This window comes from Apteryx mantelli, chromosome 2, assembly GCF_036417845.1.
Source record: "Apteryx mantelli isolate bAptMan1 chromosome 2, bAptMan1.hap1, whole genome shotgun sequence".
Classification (NCBI taxonomy): domain Eukaryota; kingdom Metazoa; phylum Chordata; class Aves; order Apterygiformes; family Apterygidae; genus Apteryx; species Apteryx mantelli.
Window position 1 is genome coordinate 169,184,018 of NC_089979.1, and position 27,449 is coordinate 169,211,466.

The following is a 27,449-nucleotide window of genomic DNA, read 5'->3' on the forward strand; positions in this document are numbered from 1 at the left end:
TTCTTCCATACCACAGCTCCATTTGCTGCTGACACCTCACATAGCAGCTCAAGGTTCTCATAAGCACTGACTATTAGTTCTAGAGTCGCTTGGGGCTTGTTTACAAATTTCCTAGGTTCCTCTGAAAGAAGTAAGAAAATAATAAGAAGAAGAAGAAACAAAGCAGAAAACATCTTCTGCTTTGACTCAGGCTTACTCAGCCTTACTCAGCACAAGGCTAAGAAAGATGTTACTCCTCTGCTAGTCACATCACCGTGCTGACTGCTCAGCGCCGGAGGAGTAAATGTATATAGGCACGGGTGGCGGGGAGGTGCTGTTGCAACATAATTGTGACAGTGTGTCATCGATGACGCTGAGCGTGATGATGTCACTGAGCGTGATGATGACAACGAACTACGGTTACCAGCCAGAAAAATCCTCTCCAAGTTACAGCAGAGGTGTCTGCACTAGGAAACTCACTGTCCAAGTTCTAAATCATCCAGAGAGTTGGTATCTGTTGGTTTCCTGTTTGGGAGCTGGGTATGGATGAATCCAGGCAAAAAAGCTGCCTCAAGCCTTGATAAAAAAGAAGTCTGGGATACAGAAATTCACGCTCATAGTCTCTTTAGGGCCTTTAATATATGTATACATATGAATAAACTATTCTATCATATATATGTGTATGTATCCCTCTCTCTCTCTCACACACACACACACACACACACATATATATATATATATATGAGAATACTTTATTAACAATGATAAACCTCACCGCATTCAGTGTGACTGTTTCCATGAGTAAAATGGCAGGAGAATCAGTCCTCGACATGTAATTTCATACAAATAACACTCAATACGCTTTGGTCAAATACACGGAATTGGAAAATGCTTGTAATTGTATTTTCATTCTTCTGAAGTGGTGATTAGCTACAGTGCAAGTGGACTTCCTGATACCCTGCTCCTGTCTACCCTGACAAGCTATCAGCCTACCAGGTGCACACTGTGACATTAATACTTAGCCCTATGTCAGAAGAGAATAGCTTCTAGATAGATGTGGATCTATTCCTATCTGCAGTCATAACCAAAATCCACCTAACTAATGTGCGGTCATTTCTTGCCTCCTGTCTGGGAATCAGGCATGCATGCTGCTACAGAGCATAGACAAGGTGGTTTCTACTAACAGAACCGTATCTACACATAGCCATGAGCAGAATCTGGCCCAACATCACGAGATCATAAAGCCTCACAGGTGAAGTCTCTCTGCTTTATTTCACAGCTCCTGTGTCATCACAAACATAAATGTTGATGCCCCAACTTTCTGACAGATGCTACAAGCTCCTTCTCTCATCTTTAGACAACTGCTCTCAGTAACAGCTCAGTCTCGTTCCTCTGTCCCGCTTCCCGGCTCTTTCAAATCAAGCTGAGATGCATTCAGGTTACTGACACTTTAATCACCGCTCACTGTTTCTGATTTCAAGCAAGCTTTAGGGAACATGTGTTGACGTTCGAGTCCACAGACAGTTTTGAGAAGATCTAAGAAGTCTCTGAGAAGCTTGTTAAAAGTGACGAAAAACCTTCTTTTACGTATTTCGGAGCCCATATCTGCAACCCCTCGTTCACATGACCTGTCCCACTGGATAAATTCTTCCCCAGACCAGATCAGGGTACATGGGGGTAATCTCATTGATAAGACATTCTCCACTTTCAAGAGGACCAAGTAATATGTGAGTCACATCTGCCTGCTGAAATTGATCCTCACAGCAGAGAACTCGCAACTGCTCACAACTCATTTAGCTCCAGCGGTAGAGATTCCTGCTTTGATACCTCAGCTCACATCCTGCTGGCTGCATAGGCTGGCGCTCATATATATGAGCTGTGCATATGCACACACAAACAGCATGCATCATGTATGCAGCAACGATACAGCACTTTTATCCATTTAATTTTTTGCCAATGTATTTCTCAAGGTAGAAGCGAAGGCAACTAAGCGGAGACAGGTACTTTGTCTGTGAAATGTGAGAAAGTGTATCCAACACACCTTGCCACTCACTAACGAGCAGTATCTGATGAGCATGTCAGGTATTTCATACCCTTGACTCCACCACACCAGCGCTTGCCTGAAGAGCAAGCTGAAGGCTATCAGTTATAAGCAACCTTAGCTTAGTATTGCATCTCTTTTTGCAGCAACTGTTGTTTTCAGTCGCTAAGAAGTATCCCAAGGACAACTGGTATGCTGCACCAATGCCAGGCATGTGGCATCAGGGAACAAATATTTCATTAAAAATTGTAATCATTAGGAGCAATCTATTTTAAAAAATTAGATTACCAAGGAAGGATAGTCCCTCCAGAGTCCTGCTGTTCAAGATTAATGGGATAACTCATTACCATAAAAGGCAGATTACTTCCCTGCCCTAATTTCCTTCCTTGATTGTGCAGTGCTTCTTATCAGCACTCTGGAAACTTTTTGTGGTGAAATATGAAACAAGGTGGAAGTTGTCCTAGCTAGTGTTGTTAACAGGCTGTAGTTCAACCCCTGTTCACCAAGAAGTTCACAGGGATTCACAGATATTTTGCAGATATTGATTTTATTTGTCTGAACCACGTGATGTGTTGTAATGGGAGCTATAGGGGGGATCCACTGAACTTACATTCAGCCATCAAAAATTTAGGTACCCTGTTTCAGGTAATCATGCAAACTCCTTCTACACTTGATGTGTAAAGGCAGTTCCAGAAAATATATATATTTTTTAATCTGTCCTAAATACCTCTCATCAGATCATAAACATTGTCCTCTGGGGGTACCTTTACTCTGCATCAACCAGTTCAGATGGATCCTAGCTGACTATTTTAGAGCAATTTTCCAATAAGTAAAGTCAAGGACTATGAATTACACCCAAAGTGAAATTGCAAAGTATTGGATTCTCAACCAAACAGAACTGGAGACATGATGCAAAGTGAATACTTGAGTAAACAACAGCTGGAAACTGGAAGCAATTCCTCTAGCTCAGTACACCCTCTAGCAATCTCTCAAGTCCAGTGCTTTGCTAGATCAATCAGCCCTGCTGAGTTTCTAATTAATCTATGGAGAGCATCATAGTAATATGGATGTACAGGTCACAAGCACGTAGCTTTGCATGACACTCAACCGTTACTTCTCTTAAATTGTATTGCATTGCAGCATGTAGACACACTGTGAGAAAGTTTCACTGGTGTTTCAATGTGTATCTTAAGACTTGGTTAAAAATTTGGCTGAAAACGTAAGCCAGAACACTACTTTTAGAGGAGAGGTTCCCACCAGGCTACGCAAATTGAATCAGCTGAATTTCACAGATACTGCATTTCAAAGAATTTCTTGTGCCATCTTATACTCCGGCTCTGTCCTGCACTGGAATACATCAGTGGCAGGCATTTCCCTTTTGGACTTGACCTGATAGGCACGTGCTTTACACGTGCTTTATGCTTATGGGCACGTGCCATCAGCTAATGGCTTCACTTGCAGTACCTAAGGGAGCATACGTAGCTGTCTCAGAGATCACAGTGTCCTTTAGGAATAACAGGAGGTGCTTGACTGTCTGCATCAGAAGTTAAGCTTGTCAAAGGAGGACACAGGACTTTCACGGTAAGACTTTAGTACCACTTCAGTCAGGAGGTTCAAAGACAGCGTAAATGGTGGAGCAATTGTTAAACTGAAAGAATACAGGCCAGACATGGCTCTCAGCCTGTCCAACAAGTGAGGTGGTTTGAGTCATGAATCCAACCCTAGTAAAGCCTTGAGCTGACCTGAATACATAACAGCATGGTTATATTATTTGCCTGCATTGTGGATTTGAATAGGGTTAGAGCCTCTGAAATAGTACTATGCAATCCTGGCCCAAAAAACTGGTAATCTAAGAAGTAACAGGTATAATGAGCCAAGTCCTGAGTGTGTAATACAACCTGATCCCAAATTTTGATCATGAACTTACCTGAGACTTTTAAATCAAAAATAAGAGTGTCATCTCCAGTTTTGCAGGTGTATGTTCCCTCATCTTCTTTCGCCACAGCTGAAGCCACAAGCTTATGCAGTTTGCCCTTATCTTCCAAAGTGAATTTCTTGCTTGCTGTGATTTCTTTGCCATCTTTGTACCACTTAACCATGATGTTGGCTTCAGAGGTCTCAGAAACAAATTCAGCCTGTTTTCCAGTGATGACTCTGATAATTCCTCCAGTTTTCTCTTTATTTATGAAAGTTGCAAGTGCTGAAACAAAATACGGACACACAGTGCTTTGAGGAATTGTGTGGACACGAATAAATACATACACTTATATCTACATTAGGTATTAATTTATCACAGGGCCAAATATGCATGTGTATGGGAAAGTGCGGAAGAATGTCGAGGAGATAGGCGATGGAAGCTAGCCAGACCGTTCCGTGGGAAAAGGAGCATCAACAGGACATGTTGACCCATAGCCATGTAGCTGGGCCTATGCCAGTGTGGTGTGCACCTGGGCTTTGACTCGAGATTAGCGATGAGCTCAATGTGCCCACTGCGCATGTGTGTAGTACACAAAACCACGTATAGTGCCCCCCCCCCGGTGTTCCTCGCCATGGACCGACGCTCAGCGGTGCCAGGGACTCTCCCGCTCCTTTATTGCCTCGATCGGGAAATCGCTGGGGAACCCCCGCTCAGACGCAGAGGTAATAAACGCTCAGCATTGACCTTAGTGTGCCTTGTGTTTGTGTATCTGTTCCTGCCGGGAGTCCAGGCGTCGCCCCCGCCGGAGCCTTACAACTGGCGTAGTCGGCAGGATACACAAACGACAATGCCGTGGCCAAGGAGAGCGAAGGGGGAGGGCGAGGGCCACGGAGGGACTGCTCGCCTGCGGCTGCCAGGATGGCCCCAGACTGAGCGGTGGGGGCCGGTAGCTGCATTGCTTGCCGCTCTGGCAGTCCCCCAGGACTGGCCAGAGTTGGCACAGGGGGAAAATGTTACCCCGAAGGCGGTTGAATCCGCTTTACAGGCTATGCCCTTTCGTGCTGCTTCGGAAGCAGCTCGGAAGCTCGCCGGACAATTAGGGTGGGCGCTGTTGACGGGCATTCGAGCCTTAGATAATGAGGTATCATCTTTGCAGCAACGAGTAAAAGATCTGGAGAAGGAGAATGGAGATTTGCGTGATGCGAGGGCGGTAGCACAGGAGTTGATCACGAGCCAAGCTGAAAAGAGTCAGGAATTAACCCATAGGGTAGAGCGATTAGCTTTACGAATGGCTAACAAGCGCCGTGTGCGCTATGGTAAAGCCCCAGCTACAGTTGCACAGGTGAGAGCAATAATAACTAGACCTTCCTGGGACCCAGAGGAGTGGGATGGTAATATTTGGAGTACTTCATCTGACTCGGAGATTGAATTTGGATTAGAAGGAGAATCGGCTACTCCCCAGGTCTGACCTCTTGTGCAACTGAAGGGGGAGAGGCAAGTAGACGGGAATACAGTGGAGCAATCTAGGACGTATACCCCGAAGGAATTGCGTGAGTTTTTAACTGCTTTCCAGCAGCAGCACGGGGAGTCTTTGTTAGCCTGGTTAGTGAGAGCATGGGATGCAGGTGCCGGATCGCTTAGTCTCGTAAGAGAGGAGCTGAATTTAATGAGCCCCTTATCAACCGATGCTCAAGTTCAGTATTATCTTACCCAATTAACTGCTCCGTGGGACGGGGCAGGAAATATTATCGTAGCTCCAACATTATATCAATGGTTATGTGCTGCTGTGCTAGGTGCTTATCCGTCCACCGATGAGTTAGTCGCCACAGTGGGAGCGTGGCGTACTTTGGAGGAAGGGATCAACGTGTTGCGGCGGCTAGGGGTAGCAATCGGATTAGCAGATGGAGAAGGACCGGACGGTGTGGAAATAACGCGGCAGATGAAGACCCAGTTATTAAGGGGGGCTCCAAGTGCCTTAAAGCCCTTACTATTTGGCATAGTAATGCCTGCAACTGGAACAGTGGGGGCTTTAATACACAATATAAGGGATTTGACACTTGTTGGTGAACCAGATACTAAGCAAGCGAGAGCAGTTCGGAATTCCAAAGGAAGAAAATTGGCAGGGACTACTAAATTGAGTGGAAAGGTAACGAGGCGGCAGATGTGGACTGATTTGCTGCAGGCAAGGGTATTACGTGATGAGATAAATGGTCTTTCTACTGCTGACTTATTCAAGCGGTGGCAGCGGCTACCTGCTAATCAGCAATATCGAACACAGCCTACCGCCCCCCCTGCTCCAGCCACAGCGTGGAAGCTGCCGGCCAAAAGACAATGAGGGGGAGGCGGGTCCCCTGCAATACGAGCGTCAGTTGCGGCTTACCATCGGGGGGACCGATGCCCTTATGTACCCTTGCGAATTCGCTGGCGCTCTGGAGGAGAAATTGCTGTGCTTGCTTTAGTAGATACTGGGGCAGAAGCTACTGCACTACATAGTGCGGTAGCTCCGGGGAAGGCCACTACCCATATATGTGGGTTGGGAGGATCAGCCACCCCGGCGAGACAGGCTGTAGTTACGTTAGCAATTGGCAAAACCCCCCCATTTTCTGCCACTGTTTTATTAGCACTGATTCACGAGTGTATCTTGGGGATCGATGTGCTACTGGGCAGAGATATTCAGACCCTGTAAGGATTGTTCTCCTTTGGAAAAAGTTCTGCGTTACCGCAGTTGCGATCCATTACTTTGATTAGAGGGTATCCAAAATGGGACCCAGTGGATCTACCGGTTCCCCCCACTGTAGTGCAAGTGAAGCAATACAGAATTCCTGGTGGGGAACAGGAAATTCAGGAAACTATAGATGCTTTATTGCATACCCAAATAATACGCCCTGCCCTGTCGGCTTTCAATAGTCCTATTTGGCCTGTTCGGAAGCCTGATGGCTCATGGCGTATGACTGTGGATTATAGGGAGCTAAATAAAGTCGCCCCACCATTAGCAGCCGTAGTACCTGACATGGTAACTCTGCTGGAAGGCATAGGGAAACATCTGCAAGAATGGAAAGCTGTCATTGATTTGGCAAATGCATTCTTCTCTATCGCTATATCCCCGCAATCGCAAGACCAATTTGCGTTTACATGGGATAATAAGCAATATACATTTCAAGTCCTTCCTCAGGGCTATAAACATAGCCCCACTATTTGCCACCAGATGATCTCAGCTGATCTTCCCCCCCCACTTACAGAGTGTACCATCCATCATTATATCGATGATATTTTGATAATGGGACCTTCTGAAGAACAAGTCCGTGAGCAGTTATCATTGCTGGTACAGACCCTACAGGAGCGGGGGTGGGCTGTAAACCCTAAGAAGGTACAGGGGCCAGACATCAGTGTGCAATTCTTAGGGATAGTCTGGAGGGGGCAGACGAAAGCTATCCCTGAGAAAGTGCGCAATACCATTCAACAGTACCCTGTCCCCACTACTGTGAGACAACTACAAGCTTTTTTGGGCCTTTTGGGGTTCTGGAGGACCTTTATACCCCACTTAGCATATTTAATGCGGCCGCTACAGCGTTTGACCAAAAAAAGTAGCCAGTGGCAACGGACTAAAGAACACCAGCAAGCCTTCGACCTGTGCAAGGAGGCGGTGGTCCAACATTGCGAACTATTCACTCCATATGAGGGACGACCTTTCGAGCTGGAGGTAACGGTCATGGGGGATACGGTGTCTTGGGGGTTGTGGCAGCAATGTGCCCACGCAAGGCGGGAACCTATAGGTTTCTGGTCCCGTTCCCTGCAAGGGGCCACAGCAAATTATACACCTTTAGAAAAACAGCTCTTGGCTGTGGTGTGGGCTTTGCAGGATACCGAACGAGTTACAGGACGTGACCCGGTGACCGTACACACCCCCATCCCCATTCAGGCATGGGTGACAGATGATACCATCAGGGCCCATGTGGGGGTGGCCCAAGCTGCAACTCAGTGGAAATGGAAACACTATTTACAAGCCCGGTTTAAGGCAGGGAGAAAGGACATGAGCACCCCGCATGCAGCCTTGTTAGGGGAGGTACGTTTTGAGCACGTGCCTCTCTTGTCAGAGCCAGAGGGGCTGCCCCCCCTTGCTCCCCCAATAGAGCCATCGCCTGTCCAAGAGGCCCCTCCTTTTGAGACGTTATCTCCTGAGCAATGAGAGTGGGCCTGGTTTTCTGATGGCAGTGCGGTGTATTCCTGGGCAGGAGAGCGAGTGTGGCGCTCTGTAGCATATAATCCTGCCACAGATACTATCTGTTTTGCCTCAGGAACGGGATACTCAAGTCAGTGGGCTGAACTAAAGGCTGCAGCTATAGCTCTCGATGAGGGAGATGCACGCTACCTCTATACGGATAGCTGGGTAGTATACAAGGGTCTGCGAACCTGGTTACCAACATGGGCCGCTGCACAGTGGAAGATACATGATAAGGAACTCTCGGGGAGCCCCTTGTGGGAAAGGATTTGGGACATTGTGCAAACTAAAGCTGTGTCTGTGCGACATGTCGATGCCCATCAGAAGCAGGAGACCCTCGAAACTCAGCATAATACAGCAGTCGACCAGATGGCAACTCCCTCAGAGTTAAAGCAAGCTTGGCAAGCGCATGAACGATCAGGGCATCGTGGCCCCATCACAGCTCAGGCTTGGGATCTATCACAAGGCCATCCCATGTTAGCCCTACATTGGTATAAGACAGCCCGTGCTAACTGTCCCGTTTGTATGAAGATAACAAAAGTGCCTTTCACCAGCACATATGGTCGCATCAAGCGAGGCGAACAACCCTTTGCGACCTGGCAGGTAGATTATGTAGGCCCGTTACCCCCCTCACAGGGGCGAAAGTATATATCGACTGCTGCAGACACTTACACAGGCCTTATGTATGCATATCCTACCTCCCATGCGAATCAATCCTCTACTGTACGGGGCTTAGAGCAGCTCATGTATACTTATGGTATACCAAAAGAAATACAGAGTGACCAAGGTACCCACTTTGCAGGCCATGTAGTACAAGAATGGGCAAAGGACTTGGGGATCACCTGGGTCTTGCATATACCATACCACCCTCAAGATAGTGGATTAATAGAGAGAATGAATGGCCTGCTAAAAGAACAAATTCGAAAGCTTACCACCACGCAAACCTTAAGGGGGTGGATGAGCATGCTCCCACAAGCGCTGTTTATGCTTAACAACAGGCGTGTTGGAATGCTTACTCCCTATGAGCGAGTACAAGCCAAACCGACTCTAGCAACTCCTGCTCGGATATCCGTAATGGAAGGGGGAATTGCCCCCTGCATACTCGCCTCCGGGGAGGTAGAATTCTATACACCGGAGCAACTCACGATTACTGAACAAAGGGTTATAAGCTTACATTTAAGACTTGACTGTCCTTCACAGTGTGTATGGCTGTTTACACCTTTGATACCTGTCCAAATAGCCCCACTCTTATTGACCTCTTCTCAAGATTTATCTTTCCAGGTATCCGTATCCACGCCAGTGAATATTGCACAGGGAGCACCGATACTGCGAGGAATTCTGATCCACAGTGCCGGAGTGCCTCAAGTTCAGCAAACACCCTCAACACACTCTTTAGCCAGTGTGTGGATACTAACTCCTCAAAAGGAAAAGCGGCCTGGCACTGTTCTAGCAGATGGTCCAGGAGCCACTGCTCTAGTTCTTCCTGATGGTGATACTATGCCTTTCTATCTTCCCATCAACAGGTTATCACGCCGGCATCTGTAAGCTACTGTTGAGATGTTGCCTCTTGTTGACCACGACAGATGCCGTTAATCTACAAGACCATCCAGCTTCCCATGTAAATACATGGATTTGGCTCACACAAAGATCAGCTAACCTCTCTGCTTTCTGTATTGCAGGAGGACGATCAGTGGATGATGTCTTAACTATGTGTTACATAGGTGTACCAGCTCCACTCATGGTACTACAGAGTTATATACAAAAAAAGGGTATTTCTGTTACTCCCATGAATTCATACAATTTGGGTATTGTTTCCCAAAAGATGACACCTTGGACTTACTCTTTTTGTATAGCTAACATGTCTAAAGCATATATTTGCTTTCGCTTTGTAAATGCTACCTCTGTTCTGCGGTATGTAACCAATACACAGTTAATTTGTAATGACACTATAAATATTGCTTATGCATCTGCTCACATTATACTACCCTTAGGTTGGTTCCTTCTGTGTGTCACTACAGCATATACATATGTGCCAGCCAACGCCACAGGTGGCCCATGCACTGTAGATTGTGTTACTCTAAGCATCCTTCCCTTTATGATGGAGCAGCGAAGGACCCCGTGACATATCCTAGATGCCATTTGTAACCTCCATGTAAGTTTATTTTCTCATGCGGAAGCCCTAGGCCTATTGCTAAGCCTAGTTGGGATCCCGGGGGTGGTGGCGCATGATTGTAAACGGTTAGAGCATGTTGTCTGTGCTTTAGCTCAAGGCTTAAATTGGACATCTAGAGCCATTGCCTCTTTTAAATAAAGAGTTGGGAGCAGTACGGCAAGAAACACTGCAAGACCATCTAGTGATTGACTATCTCCTACTGTGTTACAACCATGGATGTCCTGACTTTGCCGGGATGTGCTGCTTTACCATCACTGAAGAATCAGCATCTACTGAGACTGATATCAGCCACTTACAGAGCATTATCCAACATACCTGGCAGAATGGCGGAGATGCCTGGCTGGCTAATTGGTTTGGCTCCCTAAGGGGATGGCCGGGCCACCTCATACAAGGAGAACTCTTGTTTATCTTTCGCATTATATTATGTTATGTTTTGATTTCATTACTTTGTAAATTCCCTTGCCCTCATACCACACGCCCTTCTGAAGACTGGAATGGCCTGTAACCAGCTCTCCATCGCAGGGGTGGAGTGTATGGGAAAGTGCGGAAGAATGTCGAGGAGATAGGCGATGGAAGCTAGCCAGACCGTTCCGTGGGAAAAGGAGCATCAACAGGACATGTTGACCCATAGCCATGTAGCTGGGCCTATGCCAGTGTGGTGTGCACCTGGGCTTTGACTCGAGATTAGCGATGAGCTCAATGTGCCCACTGCGCATGTGTGTAGTACACAAAACCACGTATAGTGCCCCCCCCCCGGTGTTCCTCGCCATGGACCGACGCTCAGCGGTGCCAGGGACTCTCCCGCTCCTTTATTGCCTCGATCGGGAAATCGCTGGGGAACCCCCGCTCAGACGCAGAGGTAATAAACGCTCAGCATTGACCTTAGTGTGCCTTGTGTTTGTGTATCTGTTCCTGCCGGGAGTCCAGGCGTCGCCCCCGCCGGACCCTTACAGGCTCCCAACCCTCGGCGGCTTGTTGTAAAATTTTCCAGTCATGTGGTTCCCATTTCCCCTGACCATTCTGTTGTAGCACGGGGAACGCCAGTGCTGTGGGGCCCTCGGACCCCGCAACAGGCTTCCATTGTCCTTCTATTATAGCGTCCTTGATAATACCACTCCAGCAGGACTCCCTTGGAGGTCCGGCGAGGGGATTCATTAAGCAGGGAGGTACTCCTCCCTCTTTCTCTTGCGCCTGCAGCTCCACTTTTTTCAGGCGTTCCGATAGCTCCTGTAGCACTCTTACGGTTTCTTCTGGTGACGGCGGTACTTTATTTCTGGTGCCAGGCGTGTTGTCCCCCGAAGACTCGCTGGACGAAAGCAGTGGGGGGTGCTCTGATGGAGTCTGGCGTGAGCGGGTGGTCTCGTTGAAGGAGGGTAGAGGCGGCCGCTGAGGTGGCGTACGCAGCGGCAACGGTGGGTACAGGGGACTGTTGCTAGGCAGCGGCGGGGGAGGAGCGCTAGGAGGGGGTCGGCACTCCTTCCCGCCCGAGTCTATGAGGTCAGCAAGGGGCGTGGCCACCGCCCCTCTTTGAGCCTCCTCCGGGTGCACTTCCGCGTTCGCCTCGGAGCTCGGACCGGCCGGCTCTGAGGAAACCTCCGCTTTCTGGGACGCAGCGGGTGACGGCGCTGTCGATGCCTCCCCCTCAGAGTTCTCCCGCACCCTTTGCAGTGCCTCCCCGACGGACCGGCACACTGCCGTTAAAGTCTCTAGTACGGTGTTCCAAAGTGCGCAAACAGCTCTTATTGCCCTCTCCTCCTTCTCGCCTCCCCCAATCGTCTTCTGCCACATTGTCTCTCCGAAATCTCGCCATTCCGATACGGAAAATAGCATATGGGTGTCGGAAAAATGACCCCATTTTTGCCCTAGCTTAATCAATCGGTGCAACTGCTTTACCGGGGCGTCAATCCCTCTCTTAGAGAGTATCCCGGCGAGCAAGGTGGCAGCAGCATCAGCCTCCGTTGCTGCTTCCTGAGAGGCGGGGAGCGACCCCGAAGACCAGTGTCTGGTTGGCTAGCGGCATACAACCAGCACTCCTCTCAGCCGTACAATCCCCACTCCCGTCCTCTCGCTGCTTACCGCAGTCTCGGAGCTCTTATCGGTAGTCACGGAAGTAAACCATCCTCTGCTACCAGATGTCGGAGTGGGGGGACGGGCCCGGAGTAATGATGAGTCTCAATATGAGTATGGTCGTTCTCCCTTTATTAGAGCTTACACAGAGTATATATAGACAGGCGATAGAGCATGCGCTAGCAACAGCTGTATGATTGGTTTACAGTCTCTGTTCACGCGCCTAAAGCGAATACATGATTGGTGCAAAGTTGCTGTTCACGTGAAGGGGCTTGTCAGCCCCCTCCTTGACTTGTTTACCACTACTTGCCTTCCCCTTTTGTAATGGTCTAGGAATGTTCAAGGACAGTTCACACAGCCGTGGGATCCTCCCTCCATCGTGAAGACAGGATTGCTCACTTCTAAGAGATCATGCCCCTTTTCACTTAACCATTCTTCCACATGCGGGATCCTATCCAACTCCTCTCCCAAGGAAACCACACTGGCTCCCCGTTCACGGTCCCCTCCCGGGCCTCAACTGCATAAGCACAAATTTGCCCCAAGAACGTGTTTGGAACCTCACAAATGCGGGAAGAAGCTCGTTCTTTCCTTCCCGAACTAAGACACCAACTCTCCCGGCTTTTCTCTTTGAAGTTGCATCCATTCCCGATTTCTCATCTCAGTTAGCAGCCGGTCCCTAACCCTTCCCGGTTACCTTGCTCACCAAACTAAACACAGTCTACCTGTGACAGTCTAACCTTTCATCTCGGTTAACAGATATTCCAACCTTTCAAACAGTGAATGGGCTGCGAATCAAACTGCAGTTATTCTGGAGAGGAAGGGAAAGTGATTTTCAAAAACGTCAAGTAAATAAATAGCAATTCCTAACTCAGTAAGTTACCTCCTAGGCATAGCCTCAGCTTGTATTGTATATAGGACTGAAAAAAAATCATTTTTGCAAAGGTCTGTCTTTTATAAAGTAGCAGACAGTTGGGGAATGATGGAATTTTTACCGGATTTAATAGACTGTATTTCATGTCAAGGGATTTGAAATTTCATACCCATGTTCTCAGTATAATTTCTGCTGTAATTAACTAACCTAATTATGCTTTTCCCTGCTGAATGTTTATAGGTATATCAGAGGAAGGATCACTTTACCCATGACTTACATACTGAAGCCTTCCTCAAACATCTCCTCCTTGTCACAGTTGAAAATAAAGTATTCACACAGACAGGCTGTTGGTTTGATCAGCTCAGTTGTTTTTAGGCTCTCCTGACATCCTAAGATCAGGACAGAGCCTTATTTTTTGATTGAGCATCTTTTATACTGGAGTAAATCAACATAGTTTCACATAATTATTCCTTGTTTACCTAGCACTGTACGCAGGCTCAAGCCAAAGAGTATCAGTCCAGTCTGGTGTTTAAAAAAAGGTCATCCAAAATCAGGCTTCTCAGTCCAAAGCCAAGCACCAAGTAATAGTAGCCCAGTTCCCCAGATTGTGAGCATTTAAAAAGCTTCTGCTGACCTCAATATAAGCTCTTATGTATTCATCTAAAAAAAACAGGCCATGGGCTTAAATGCCAAAAAATGGAACATAATTTTAAACTCATACTTTTTAGAGTTTTGCTTGTGCTGTAAAGCAGAGCGAGAGCTCTGGAGGACTTGGATATAGAATGCATATGTTCTAATGATATTCTTGCATATGGCCACCTTTCCTGTTGCATCCACAAAAAGAATCTCTTTTGCCCATTACCGTGGACTTCTTTGTCCCCGACATAAAATTAATTAGACAGGAACATTCCCTGATGCAATGAGGTGTTCACGGTTCATCTCAGATCACCTTGAGTTTCAGTCACTGCACAAAACAGTCTCAGTCGATCAGTGGAGCTACCTTTTATAGTGACACTAAGCATAAGGGATAAGAAAGTCTGGGAAGCACAAGACCCAGAATGATCTGGTACCAATTCCCCCTTCCTCCCTCAGAGTGGGAAGTTTCTAAACCAGAGTCAGATACCCATTTATGCTTACACGACTCACCTTATCCAAAACAGTGTAAAACACTGTTGGTAGCAATCAGGATTAACCAATTCCTTTCTGTACAAACACTCTTCCATCACTTTCATTTTTACACTTGGCTATAGCAACAGCCAGTGCCTACAAACAGGAGTAACTGAAGCTACAGCTAGTGGTGATGAAACACCTTGCTGGGAGGAAACTGGATATCACCCAGAGTCGGAAAAAATGCTTTGGGGTGCAACATGTGAAAGAGGATGGAGTAAGACATTGTGAACATGGAAGTGCTACACTGCTCTACGCTCTACAATCCCAGTTCATCCCATTTAACAGAAACAGTAAGCCTAAGTCTAGTTCTAAATCAGGATCTCAGTCCCCCGTGGTTCCTCAAATAGCCAGTAGAGAAAGACACTTCACAGCAGGGGCATAACCAAAATACATCTGTACTAGCAGAAAGACTAAGGTGGATTAACTTGAGGAATGACAGGAAATCACAGGTGTCCTCGAGGAAAAGCAGCTTTTAGCTATAGGGCACATGCAGCTGCACAGAGTCACGAAGCAAAGGACAACGGCAAAGATTCCAGCCTCATGAGAGACTCTTACCAATTATTTCACGAGAAGTCCTGCAGCAGGAGTTAAAATTAAGCAGTCGGTATGTACAAGAAATCTTAGAGAGGGGAACCATAAGGCTATTCTAGAGCTAAGCAGATTAGAGATGAGTTACAAGAGTTTGCTTACTTTGCAGAAGTTTTTGCTTATATTTTCCTGGGCTCAGATTCCTGTTCATCTGGGTCTAACCACATCCAAAACAACAAAAAGATGATGCTGAATCACCCATATCCAAAAATTCCCCATTATTTCAGTGCAAAGTCACAATTACTCAGAACTTAACCTATTTTAACCTTGCCCTAGACCTCTGTGCACTGATGAAAATCTAAAACAAAGATCTGAACCAATGCATCAAATCAGTCTCTTCATCTTGTGTAAAGGTATGTACTCACACCATCCAAAAAAAAAAAAAAAAATCACAAAAACATGAGGCTGGAAAGACCTAGAAAGATCATCCAGCCCTTCTCCCCTGCTCTAGGACATGCTCAGCTCTTTATGTAATTCCAGACAGATATTTCACTAACCTTTTCTTAAGCCCATGATGGAGGCTCCAAAACCTCTTCAGATGATTCTATTCAGTCATCCAACCAACAGAAAGCTTTTTTACTGTACAACCTGGATCCTTCTCATTGCAATTGAAGCCCATTATTTCCTGTCATTATTTCCGCATGGAGAACAGATTGTTCCCTTCCACTTTACAACAGCCTTTTAGGTACTTGAAGTCTGTTATCAAGTCCTTCCTTACCTATTATTTATGACTTAGCACCAATTGGTGGCAGGGGCTTTAAAGACAAAATTAGAGAGCCCTTAAGTGCTTAAATCCTGTCTTCATTTATCCTGTAACAAATATGACAAAAGGATGTAGGAAAGAGGATACAAGTACAGAGCTACAGCCAAGAGACCATTCGTTTACTTGAAAGGGCAGCACCCACGGATAGAAGATTTACTCTTGTAGTTTTTCTAACCCTGACTGACTATAAAGAGACATTCTGAAAGAGGTGCTTTACAGAGGAGAATTAGGGCAACAGATGGCTGAACAGGGAATGGCTTGCTAAAAGCCCTAAGATGGAGAAAACAGAGTCAACCAGAGAGGGAGAAATTTCAGAGGAGGGAGAAGAATGAGCTAGGAGGCTTAATGGTCGACAGCATGACTGAAAGCCGGTGCAATGAGATGGAGGCAACAAAAAGCAGCCAGTTGTTCCTTTTGTACTGCCCTTGCTTCCACCTTCTCTCAGTCATTTGACGGGTAATTGTCATGGAAGAGACCAGAATCCATCTCCAAACCCTATCCAGGGGAATTACAGAATGGGAAACCGTTCAACTTACTTTCCACATTGATCTTGGCTTGGGTCTTGTCATCAGGACTCTCACAGCAGTAGAAGCCCCTTTCTGCCAAGGAGATGTTCTTAACCACGAGGATATGCTTCGTTCCCTCAGCTTTGATCTCTATGTTTTCACTGGGCTTCAGCACAGTTTTGTTCCTCATCCACTTCACCTCTGCAGCCTTGGTCAGCTCAACCTCCAGGATCACTGTGTCCCTCTCTTCAACTGTTCTGGGCTCCAGTTTCTTCTTGAATGAGACTGGGGCCTCTGCCAAAGGAGAAAGATATTAGCAAAAACGTGCAGGATCCAGAAAACGGGCTATCGGGAGGAATTAAAATAGTGGCCCATGCATTCTGGGCATCTTTATTTAATAAACTGAAAGCAGCAATCCCCTACTACGAATATAATCCGTCAAGGGGAAGGCCATATAAAGCAGAGATCACAGCATCAGTGATAGCCTGTCAAAGGGACATTATTGTCTCTTACCTCGCACCCTGAGGTTGGCACTGCTTTCTACACCCTCAGCATTGGCAGAGATTTCAGCTGCGTCTTCCACCGTCAGATCAGTGATCGTCAGGCTGTGGTTGGTGTCACTCTGCGAGATCACATACTTCTTGCTGGCTTCAATCTTGACACCATTCCTGTGCCATGTAACCACAGCATCACTGGGAGAGACGGTACACTTGAACACAGCCTCTTTTCCTTCTTCAGAGACCACGCTGTTGAGACTCGTAATGAATTTCACCACTCGGGGAGCTGATGGAAAGGAAGAAAACACTTAGGAGCATGTCTTTGAGACATGGTGTGAACATGGTGTGAGACAAACCAGAGATGTGGAAACTTAGGGAGATTCCTCTGACATGGAATTTTGTTATTATTAATATTATTCTGTAGAGCAATAACAGTGCCTTAAACAGGCTTTGGTTTTGCCTTTCTTTCTTTCTCATCTTTTACCAAATGAGATCATCTGTTCTTTCACATCAGAGCTTCATTTGCCTGACTAGATAAAAAAATCTGTAGAGGCATAAGCCCCATCCACCTTTGTCTCTTCCGTCCCTGGAGACACAGACAGTGGAGTTAAACGAATCCAGGGCGTGATTCATCTCATCCTGAAGTAGATGTTTCAATAGGTCGGACGAATTCTGACCTACTAGCAACCGTTCCTCTCCGCTGACTCCAAAGAGAGCTGAGGGGGTGCATCCCAGCTGTAGACATCTTGTGTGGATGTCTGAGGAGAAAGGAGATGAACCCTAGCCTGTGTGTCTCCCTGCCACTGCACTGCACAGCACCTTCCTTTCTTTGGCTGGACTTTATGATGCTCTGCTGTTGGGGACAGTAAAGGGATACAGAGTTATTGCCTGGGGGCAGATACTGCAGCAGTGGGCCCAATTAGCCCTTTGGTCCTGGACATCAACCCTCTCCTCTCTGTGTGAGCACCAGCTGCACCCCATCCTTCTGATGAGACAGTCAATTTAGAGCCTTAGCCTTGATGAGGGAGCAGCAACCCTGTGCACTGTCCCAGGAACAGAGGCGACAGTTTAGGCCCTGCTTAGGTCCTCCCACAGGACCAGCTTACAAACGTTACCCTCACACAACATCCCTGTACATCTTCCTCATCAGCTTTGTCATGCTGGAGGACAGAGTGGGGAAGAGCTAAAGCCCTGCCCGCTCCCCAGCCACTAGGCTAGGAGGTGACAGGAATGCTGTGATGACTGTGGAAAGCAAACACCAGGAAAAGCACCCATCGGAGGCCTTCTTGTTCCCTTGAGCGAAAGCCCAGCAAAGGACATCAACTGGGTCTTTAGAGGCAGGAGGAGCTTTGCTAGCCCATGGCATGGGAGCCACAGTAGCAGCAACAGCAGTTCAGGTCTTGAGCCTAGAGCAGTTTTAGGGGGAGTTTGGACTCCTTCACCTCCATCCTCCCGCGAGGGAAATGGAGCTGTTAGGCAGGGACATGACCTGGGGGCAGCTGCCTGCTCACCTTGCACTTTCACTTGGAATTCCTGCTTGTCATTCTTTGTGCAGCAGGTGTACACAGCAGTGTCCGTGCTCTTAGCCAGGTTCACCGTCAGGGTCCGGGAAGCCCCCTCACTCTTGATCTCATACTTCTTGCTCGCCTTGATTTCTATTCCATCCTTCAGCCACTTGACTGAAGCAGTTTCAGGCGTTACTGAAGTAGTCAGAGTGATGTTTTCATGTTCTTGAACAATGAGGGGCTCTTTCTGGACAACCTTCTTTTCAAATTTGGCCTCTGGTTCTAGGAAAGGCATTAAAAAAGACAAACTATTAGCTTCATTTCCAGGTCCTTAACCCAGCAATATTCAGTTACTGTCTCTTCTCACAATAGGGTTCCAGTTCATGGCATAATCTGTAACAACCCAGGAAATATGGATGAATATTTGTGACTGGTATAAACTTTTGCTGAGAAAATAATCTGTCAGGTAACTCAGAGCTTCTGCTTATAAGAGGAGCCAAGAAAAGGAAATGCAAATATACATTTTATCTGCCACTCATAAAATGCTTCTTTCTTAGTGGTAAAATTACCTATATAATCTTTCTTCTCTTATTTGGATGATTCTAGATCTAATTAAGAAGAAATATTAATATGCTAATCCTGAATTTACAGCCTCTTTTCTTATCTGTTTGCTTTACTCCCATTCTCCTCTACCTTGTACAATGCTTTGCCCCAGAACAGGGCGCACACAGTGGCAATCTAGTTTTTCTTAGCAGCCTTTCCCCACAGCTCTATTTCTGTGCTTTAAAACTTCCCACTTCCAGCTCATTTTCAGCTACCCATCACTGGAAAAGGTTGTATGATAACGTGTGTGAAGGAGATGATAAACAAACAAAAAAAAAACTATTTAGCATCGCTTTAGCCAAGGAGTCTCCAACCAGTTTCTCCTCCTCAACACTGCTAAATTCAAATGGCCAAATTCATGTGCAGCATGGTTCACAGGTATTGCTCCAGGAGAGATCGTAGCTGCACCGTGGCCATTAGGTACAGAATAATCACTATTCATCTTAGCCACCCAGCAAAGCTGCATAACATGCCCAAAGTGAAAACTCACCAGTAACTCCAAGCTTGAAGGTCAGCTTCTGGCCTGCAGCCTCACAGATGTATTCGCCAGCATCTTTCTTCTCCAGCCGCTCTATAAGCAGACGACGGGTTTTGCCCAGAGTCTCGATTTGGAATTTTCTAGAGGAAATGAGCAGTTTTCCATCCTTGTACCATTTCACTTCAGTTGTGTCCTCTGCTACCTCACAGCTGAGGCTGGCACTTTCTGTCAGGACAGCATGCACCTCCTTCTGGACCTTCTCCTGGTCTATAAACACAGGTGTCGGCTCTGAGTGCAGAAAAAGGAGAGAATATTGACAGAGGGATTCAAATGAGGCCATCTTACCCATCTGTGTGCACAGGCCTGGAAAACATCAAGGTTACCACTTATGTTAAAACCAAATGTCTTCATTGGACAGTATCTACCCTTCTGTGTGAGCAAACTGCAACGTGGAAATTAGGGGAGTAAGAGTCCAGGAATGGAAAGGACCAAAGGGTCCTTGATACCACTCCCACGACTGCAAGCATGCAAAAAATGTCAAATTCAGAAACTTCCACAGAATATCTTTCCTGCACATCACCAACCCCCCCCCCCAATATCTTTTCATTAAGACCTACAGTGAATTATCAAGGACACAACTGTAACATGTCATAGCAGAAATGATGGTCTCCTGGTTCACTTGTCCATCCTAACCCAACACAGTACTGTTGGCTTCTGGAACACTCTTCATAGTCTCTTCCACTGTCACAAATGTGACGGTCAAAATGACAAAGGAATACAATTTCCCTACAGCAGTCAGTTAGCCCAGGACTGTGGGCGGCAAGGTACTCAAGCATGTCTACAACTTCAACACTCCCTTCAACATCACACGCTTAGAACAGTTTGGGAACCCTCTGAATCCAGTTCTAAAAGACCAAGTACTAGCAATCTTTCAAGACAAAGGGGCATTTAGCATCTAGCAGAAGTGTTACAAGCATCTCAGAAGGTTAGGACCTCAAATACACAATAGCATGAGTTCAAAAAAGTGCTGAGTTTTCAGTCCATCTCTATAAATTCTGCTGTTAAAACTGCAAATGGCAGAGCACATTCCAACCTCTCAGTTTTTAGAACTGGGTGTGGAAATCTAACAAGGAAAGGATTTTTGAACGAATTTCATTTCAGGATTGAAATACTACAACAGAAAAGCACATGACCAAGTACTTCTGTGTTTTCCAGAAAATATGTTTCTGAGGAGAACTTTGTTGTGGTAACTAGAGGCTTTACAGCTGGATGCAGAAGAAACAGATGAAGCAGAATGCAGAAAAAAAACCTATTTAATTGCTATCTAACTAGCCACCTTGTTTTCTAACAGTCTGGGCTAGTTTTCATTTAATCTGTACTTTTTTACTGATTAACACTCATCAAGCCTCAGCAATTCCTCTCACAGTTCAACTGGTTTCAGGCTCACCACTGCTAGTCCAGCACTACGCTCAGAAATGCCTGTGGCTGGAACAGCCCAGGTGAGTACCTCTTCATCACTCTCTTTCCAAATTTCTTTTGAAAATTCTGAAAGTCTTTAGTCCTCACACTGATGGTTCTTAAGTTATTCCTCCTTTTCTTGGCTGGCAAAGCCAATCCTTTATTCCTTGCGTGTTTTACAGATAGTCTGTTTTACTTGCAGTTCCAATACAGACCGATCAAGCCTCACACAATGAATGTCAGACTCGCTTATCTGATTGTGACTTCCTACTCAACGGCATTGTAAATGGGGTAACGTGCTGCTTGGTGGAGCTCATGTTACTCCTCCCTTGACATGCTTCATGCAAAATGCACACTCCTATCACACGTGCTTGTCTTTGTCAAGAGGTTCAGTGCACAAGAATCACCCTTTGGGATCCCAGGAATGGGAAAGATTTGAACAACATGCTGACTATTATTTCTATTCTATTCATTTCTGCAATTATTATTATATAGACTACTTAAGAATGTGACAAGCCTTTGTGACATGATAAAACCAAATATTTCAGTATATACCAGACCCAGCACACAGCAAATCAGATAAACTTTACAGACTGCAGTAGAGCCCAGACTATTGCAATTGGGTCATTGTGTAATATGGAATCACAATTATTATTTTATTATCCTCTACCGAAATTTTGAAAAGAGTATCAGTCTTACCCATGACTTTAATCTTGAAGGTCAGTTTCTGGCCAGCAGCCTCGCAGGTGTACTCGCCAGCATCTTTCTCTTCCACCTGCTCCACCACCAGCTGCCGCAATTTGCCCTCTGACTCCACCTTGAACTTCTTGCTTGAGGTGATCAGCTTCCCCTCCTTGTACCATTTCACCTCGGTCCCGCTCTGGGCCACCTCGCAGCTCAGCGTGGCCTTCTCTTTCAGGGCTGCCTGCACCTCCTTCTGCACCCTGTCCTTGTTTGTAAACACAACTTCTGGCTCTGAAAAGAGAGATTAATTCAAAGTGCATCCCTGAGCTGAAGTTTCCTAAACTCTGTATCATAGCTCACAGGGAATACTGGAAACCACCTCTCTGGCTTGACGATATCCATCTAAACCTATCGGAAGGACATGTGGATTGTGATTTTTTTTTTTTTTTAAGAATGTTTTAGCTGCTTTGTCATTAATCACACAAAGATTAATAATATCTGTGTCAGCAAGCTAGGACTTTGGATGGATGGTTCATAGTAGCATTAGATGGCAGGCCCCAGCCAAGGGAAGATTTCTTTTGGTTGAAGTTGAGTAAAAGCATATGAATTCTTAGCGGCAGCAACTGCCTCCTGCTGTGTCAAAGCCCCATATCTCTGATTTCTTTTGTTCCAGATTGCTGCCTCTGCTGTCCCACAGGCTTGGCACTAGGTCATTTCATACAGTACTTAGGGCACTGGACCAGGACTTAAGTGTTCAAGACTGCGCATTATCTCCAATGCGACCTTGAGAAAATCCCAGCCCACCTCTCATCCTTACATCCAACTGGTGAAATCCCTTCCCCTACAGAAGGTCCATTACTTTAGGCTGCTAGCAAGAGAATTAGGAGGTAGGGAGCGAGCTGGAAAACTGAATCCATCCCCTCATTCTGGAGTCCCAGTGCAGGGATTCGCCTTGAATGAGTCTCCATGCCACTTTCTTCCCCTATCTGCCATTTGCCCGATGCCTTAGAGACCTGAACTTCCATAAAAGCTTACTGTTACATTCCTCTGTTGTCTCCTACCCTCCCCTCCAGGCTGAAATGAGCACTTTCAAGAGGAACAAAAGGTGCACCCCGCAGATACCCTCTGGCTCTCCACTACGCCCTTGCTCTGAAACTTCCTGAGAATCAGCCGAGTTGCAGAGCTGTCCTAGCTGTACCAGGGTGTGGGGATGTGTTGCCGCGCTCTCGCTCGGTCCCATGGCGCCACCAGGGGAGCACTGCAGCTTCCTGCTGCAGGGCCACAAAGCACAGACCTCAATGTGAGAGATGCTAAAACGGCGTTTATTGTGAGCTACACTCAAGCTTACCTACAGTTGCAATTCGTTCCCACCCCTAGTCTGCGCGTCACACCGCGTGATCTTCCGCTACGCCTACTCTACCGCTTCTCATGCAAATATCTTTGTCTACGCAGTTTCCCAAGATCCCTCACAGGGATGGAGAGGAAAAATCAGTACTTTTTATGGCCCTGTTTGCACAGTGATGGCTAGCTCCCAAACGTTTTAAAGGATGGAGCTTCCTCTCCTAAAGATTGTAGAATGTTTTATATAAACAATATGAAGGGAACTGTATTCCTAACTCCTTGGCCCATTTTCCTACCAGAGCTAGGCCGTCCCAATGATTTTCTCCAAAAATTTAAACCCTAATAGGAAAGATTCTTATGGAAAGATATTCAGTTTCCTAAATATTCAAGAAATAGGAAGGATGGACCAAAGAATTTTCTCTCACCTGTGACGTTAATCTTGAAGGTCAGTTTCTGGCCAGCAGCCTCGCAGGTGTACTCGCCAGCATCTTTCTCTTCCACCTGCTCCACCACCAGCTGCCGCAATTTGCCCTCTGACTCCACCTTGAACTTCTTGCTTGAGGTGATCAGCTTCCCCTCCTTGTACCATTTCACCTCGGTCCCGCTCTGGGCCACCTCGCAGCTCAGCGTGGCCTTCTCTTTCAGGGCTGCCTGCACCTCCTTCTGCACCCTGTCCTTGTTTGTAAACACAACTTCTGGCTCTGAAAAGAGAGATTAATTCAAAGTGCATCCCTGAGCTGAAGTTTCCTAAACTCTGTATCATAGCTCACAGGGAATACTGGAAACCACCTCTCTGGCTTGACGATATCCATCTAAACCTATCGGAAGGACATGTGGATTGTGATTTTTTTTTTTTTTAAAGAATCTTTTAGCTGCTTTGTCATTAATCACACAAAGATTTTATATATATATATAAAATATATATATATCTATATCAGTTTCCTAAATATTCAAGAAATAGGAAGGATGGACCAAAGAACTTTCTCTCACCTGTGACAACCATCTGGAAGACCACTTTCTGGCCAGCAGCCTCACAGGTGTACTCGCCAGCGTCTGTCTTTTCCACCTGATGCACCACCAGCCACCGTGCTTTGCCCTCCGACTCTACCCTGAACTTCTCACTTGAGGTGATCAGCTTCCCCTCCTTGTACCATTTCACCTCAGTCTTCTCCTGGGTCACATCACAGCTCATCAAGGCATTCTCTTTCAGGACAGCCTTCACCTCATTCTGCATTTTATCTTCAAACACATCATCTGCAAGATTGCAAAGAAGGAAAAATTACACCCAGGCCATCAGGGCTGCATAAAAGAATGACAGGATGGTCTTTCAAGTTTCATTTCCACCTTGGAACAGAGTTCATGCAAGGTTAGACATGTTTCCAAACAATTTCAGTGAAGCTGCAGGTAGATTTTAAGAAACCTATGATGCTTTAAAGCTTTGTCTCCAGGTTCCTGTTGTATGGGGTTTTCAATGGGAGATTGTCTGGTAGGTTATGATTTAAATAAACCAACTGTAAAACGAAAAAAAGGCTTATTAAGAAAATGCTTGTGGAAACACTGGCAGGAACAGTTTGCTTCCAAACAGCACAGTTCCTGGCTGCTGCTCACTTGGACAGCAAGCAGGCTGCCAGCAGAATTACGGTGCCTGATCGCTAGGTGTACACCAGCTTTCCTGCACATGCTGTGCAGGGTCAGTCTCCGCAAGCCAAGCAGGGTGGGCACTCTTGGGAAGAACGACACATTCTGTTCACTTGCAGAAGAGACCAGGCTGCATGTTCACAGCAAACAGCACCTGCTGCAGACAGGATCATTCATTTGCCAACGCTGTCCCCCTACCTGGGTCTAAATTGTTTTTGGAAAAAATGGTAAGGGTTATGAAATAGCTGCATAACATCTGGACTACCTTCACAAAGATTTATATGGAGTTGTGTCCTTACGGAACAGCGTAACTTCCAGGATATATTCTACAAAATGTGTGCTACTAACAACAGGATAAAATCAGAGAGTCATAGAATAATTCAGGTTGGTAGCAATCTCTGGAGGTCATCCAGGCCAATTTCCCCACTCAAAGCAGGCCAAATTAGCTCAAGCTGCTCAGGGCCCTGTCAAGTTCTGAGTATCTCCAAGAATGGAGACTCCGCAACGTCTCTGGGCTCCCATTTCAGTGCTTGACCACTCCCATGGTGAAAAGGTTTTCCCTAATATCTTATCGGAACAACCCATGTTCCAGCTTGTGTACTTTGCCTCCTGTCCTATCACGGTGCACCTTTGAGAAGAGTCTGGACTCATGGTCTCTACATCCTCCCATTACATGACTAGAGAATAAGATCTCCCCTTTGGCCTCCACCTCTCCAAGCTGAACAAATCCAGTTCCCTCAGCCTCTCCTCATATGTCATGTGCTCCAACCCCCTATTATCATGGAGGCTTCCACTGGAGTTGCTCCAACAGCCTTTTGGATTTCCTGATGTAATAACTGGCAAATTTCTCTACCAAGCAGACATTGAATTAACAAAAGTAATTTGATTTTAGTCTTGGTTTTGGTATATCCTAAGGACATCATTTTAAAAGTTGGGCATAGGAAATAACCTTGGATCTAGTGACCATAAGACCATCTACTTTAAAGTGAACGGAGGGATTAACAAAAATATCTTTATAATACACTTATTTAAAAGTGGCAAACTTGGTTGAATTATGAGAACTGATCAGTGAAGAAAAGAGCTATTTGTTCAAGACTCAATGCGGGATCTGATATCCTTGAAATCTTCATCGCAGTGGAAGAACAGAAAGGAAAGGACTGGCCGGCTAAAAAGTCGCTGAACTATCCTCTAAAATCCTTTATAAGGCAAAACACAAATAAGGAATGGAAGAAAGCACAGCTCTGCAAAAAAACTACGTCTCTGAGGTCAAGAACTGTAGCGGTAAAGCAAGATTTGCCAAAAGTCAGGCTGGATCCAGGCTTGCGAAGGAAGTTAAAATAGATAGCAGGGGATCCTTTAACACTAGAAACAGAAGTGGGCAAGGAAAGAAGTGGGGCAATGATGCAAAGAGGCTGGGCTTCAGGTTTCAGAGCTCTTTGTATCACACCTCTGAAGACAACTAGCAAATTCCTAGAAAATATTCTCCTATAGGCTAATTTGTTCCCTCTGGACCTCACCCTCAGCCTATGGTAGATATTTTGCCTGCAGAAACAAACCAATAGAGGTTATAGAGCTACTAATTAAACGAGTGACTCCTAAGTTCACATGTTATGGTTCCATTGCAGACAACTGCCTTCAGTGTGAGGTTTCAGTTTCTCATTTGACTTTCCCTTGGGTGAATACTACTTGTTCACACAAAGTCTAGTCGGTGCTCTCACTCGGTTGTATCTTTAATTAGCAGCAGGGCAAAAAGACAGGTGATCTGAGATCACAGAACTCTGAGGGTCAGAAGAGGGTCAGAAGATCCATTTTCCAGTTCTGGTTCTAGAGCACACTTCCTCTGCAGTCTTGGGCAAGAGCCTCAAGGTCCCAACACTTCTCCTTTTAAAATAGCCAATACATAGCCTCTTCCATAACCTTTGCCACTGCCTTCCTCCCCCCAGCCACTCTCTGCAGCCTCCTAGCACCATCCTCTTCTCCTCCTTGATGACTTCCACTTCTCTGCACGCTGTCTCTATCATGTCTGCACTCTGAGTGGCAGCAGCTGCCTGGGAGGGTAAGGAGTGGGGTAAGTTCAGGTCAAGTTCCTATGCTGCTGACCACGGCAGTACATGCAACCCCGGGATCCACGCCATAGGCTTACTGACAATATCGCACCGTCCGCAGAGAGGGACGGGTCCTGCAGGGAGCATGCCGCAGCAGGAAGCCAGCTTACGTGCTCTGAACCGGAGGAGTTCCTCTGTTGGCATTGACTGTAGGAGGACTGTTGGAGACCACAAGGCTTGCTCATTAACAGGCAAGAGTACGTGGCCTGTGGTGGGTGATGTGAAACTCCCCAAAGGGACATTTCAGCTGACTTGTAGCCGCATTCAGACATCTAAAAGACCTCAAGCGCACACCATTGTCGGAGTGGGGGGACGGGCCCGGAGTAACGACGGAGTCTCAATATGAGTATGGTCATTCTCCCTTTATTAGAGCTTACACAAAGTATATATATCGACAAGCAATACGCATGCGCTAGCAACAGTTACATGATTGGTTACAGTTTCTGTCCACGCGCATAAAGCGGATATATGATTGGTGCAAGGTTGCTGTCCGCGCTCCGTCGACATTTATGGAACCTGGTTCCGTCCAGACTTGTTTACCAGTTTTGTGAATACCTTCTTTTGTAGTGCTCAAGGTCGCTGCAAGGCTCGCTCGGCCGCTGCAAGGCTCGCTCGCCTTGGCCTACATTCCTTCCCTTACCCTGAGAACGGGATTGCTCATCCCAATCAGATCATGCCCTCTCTCGCTTAACCATTCCTCCACAATGCGTGTCTCTTTTTCTCCTTTCACAGCAGCTTTGGAAGAAGCACTTGCAAGCTCAAGATTCATTGTGAAGTACTCTGCCTTTCACAGTCTGATGCGAGAGACGAGTATAAGCATCCTCATGGTTGTAGCACACAACCCC

At 46.3% G+C, this 27,449-nt stretch overlaps 1 protein-coding gene across 1 annotated transcript in view; it reads right to left on the minus strand.

The window, feature by feature from the left end:
* LOC136991352 (obscurin-like) overlaps positions 1 to 27,449 on the minus strand; it is a 147,040-nt gene that overhangs the window by 119,191 nt on the left and 400 nt on the right. The window contains 7 exon segments of the mRNA XM_067292219.1: positions 16,326 to 16,589; positions 16,809 to 17,078; positions 18,235 to 18,579; positions 19,391 to 19,666; positions 21,536 to 21,811; positions 23,287 to 23,562; positions 23,852 to 24,115. Of these exon segments, the coding sequence (XP_067148320.1) occupies positions 16,326 to 16,589; positions 16,809 to 17,078; positions 18,235 to 18,579; positions 19,391 to 19,666; positions 21,536 to 21,811; positions 23,287 to 23,562; positions 23,852 to 24,115 (1,971 nt within the window).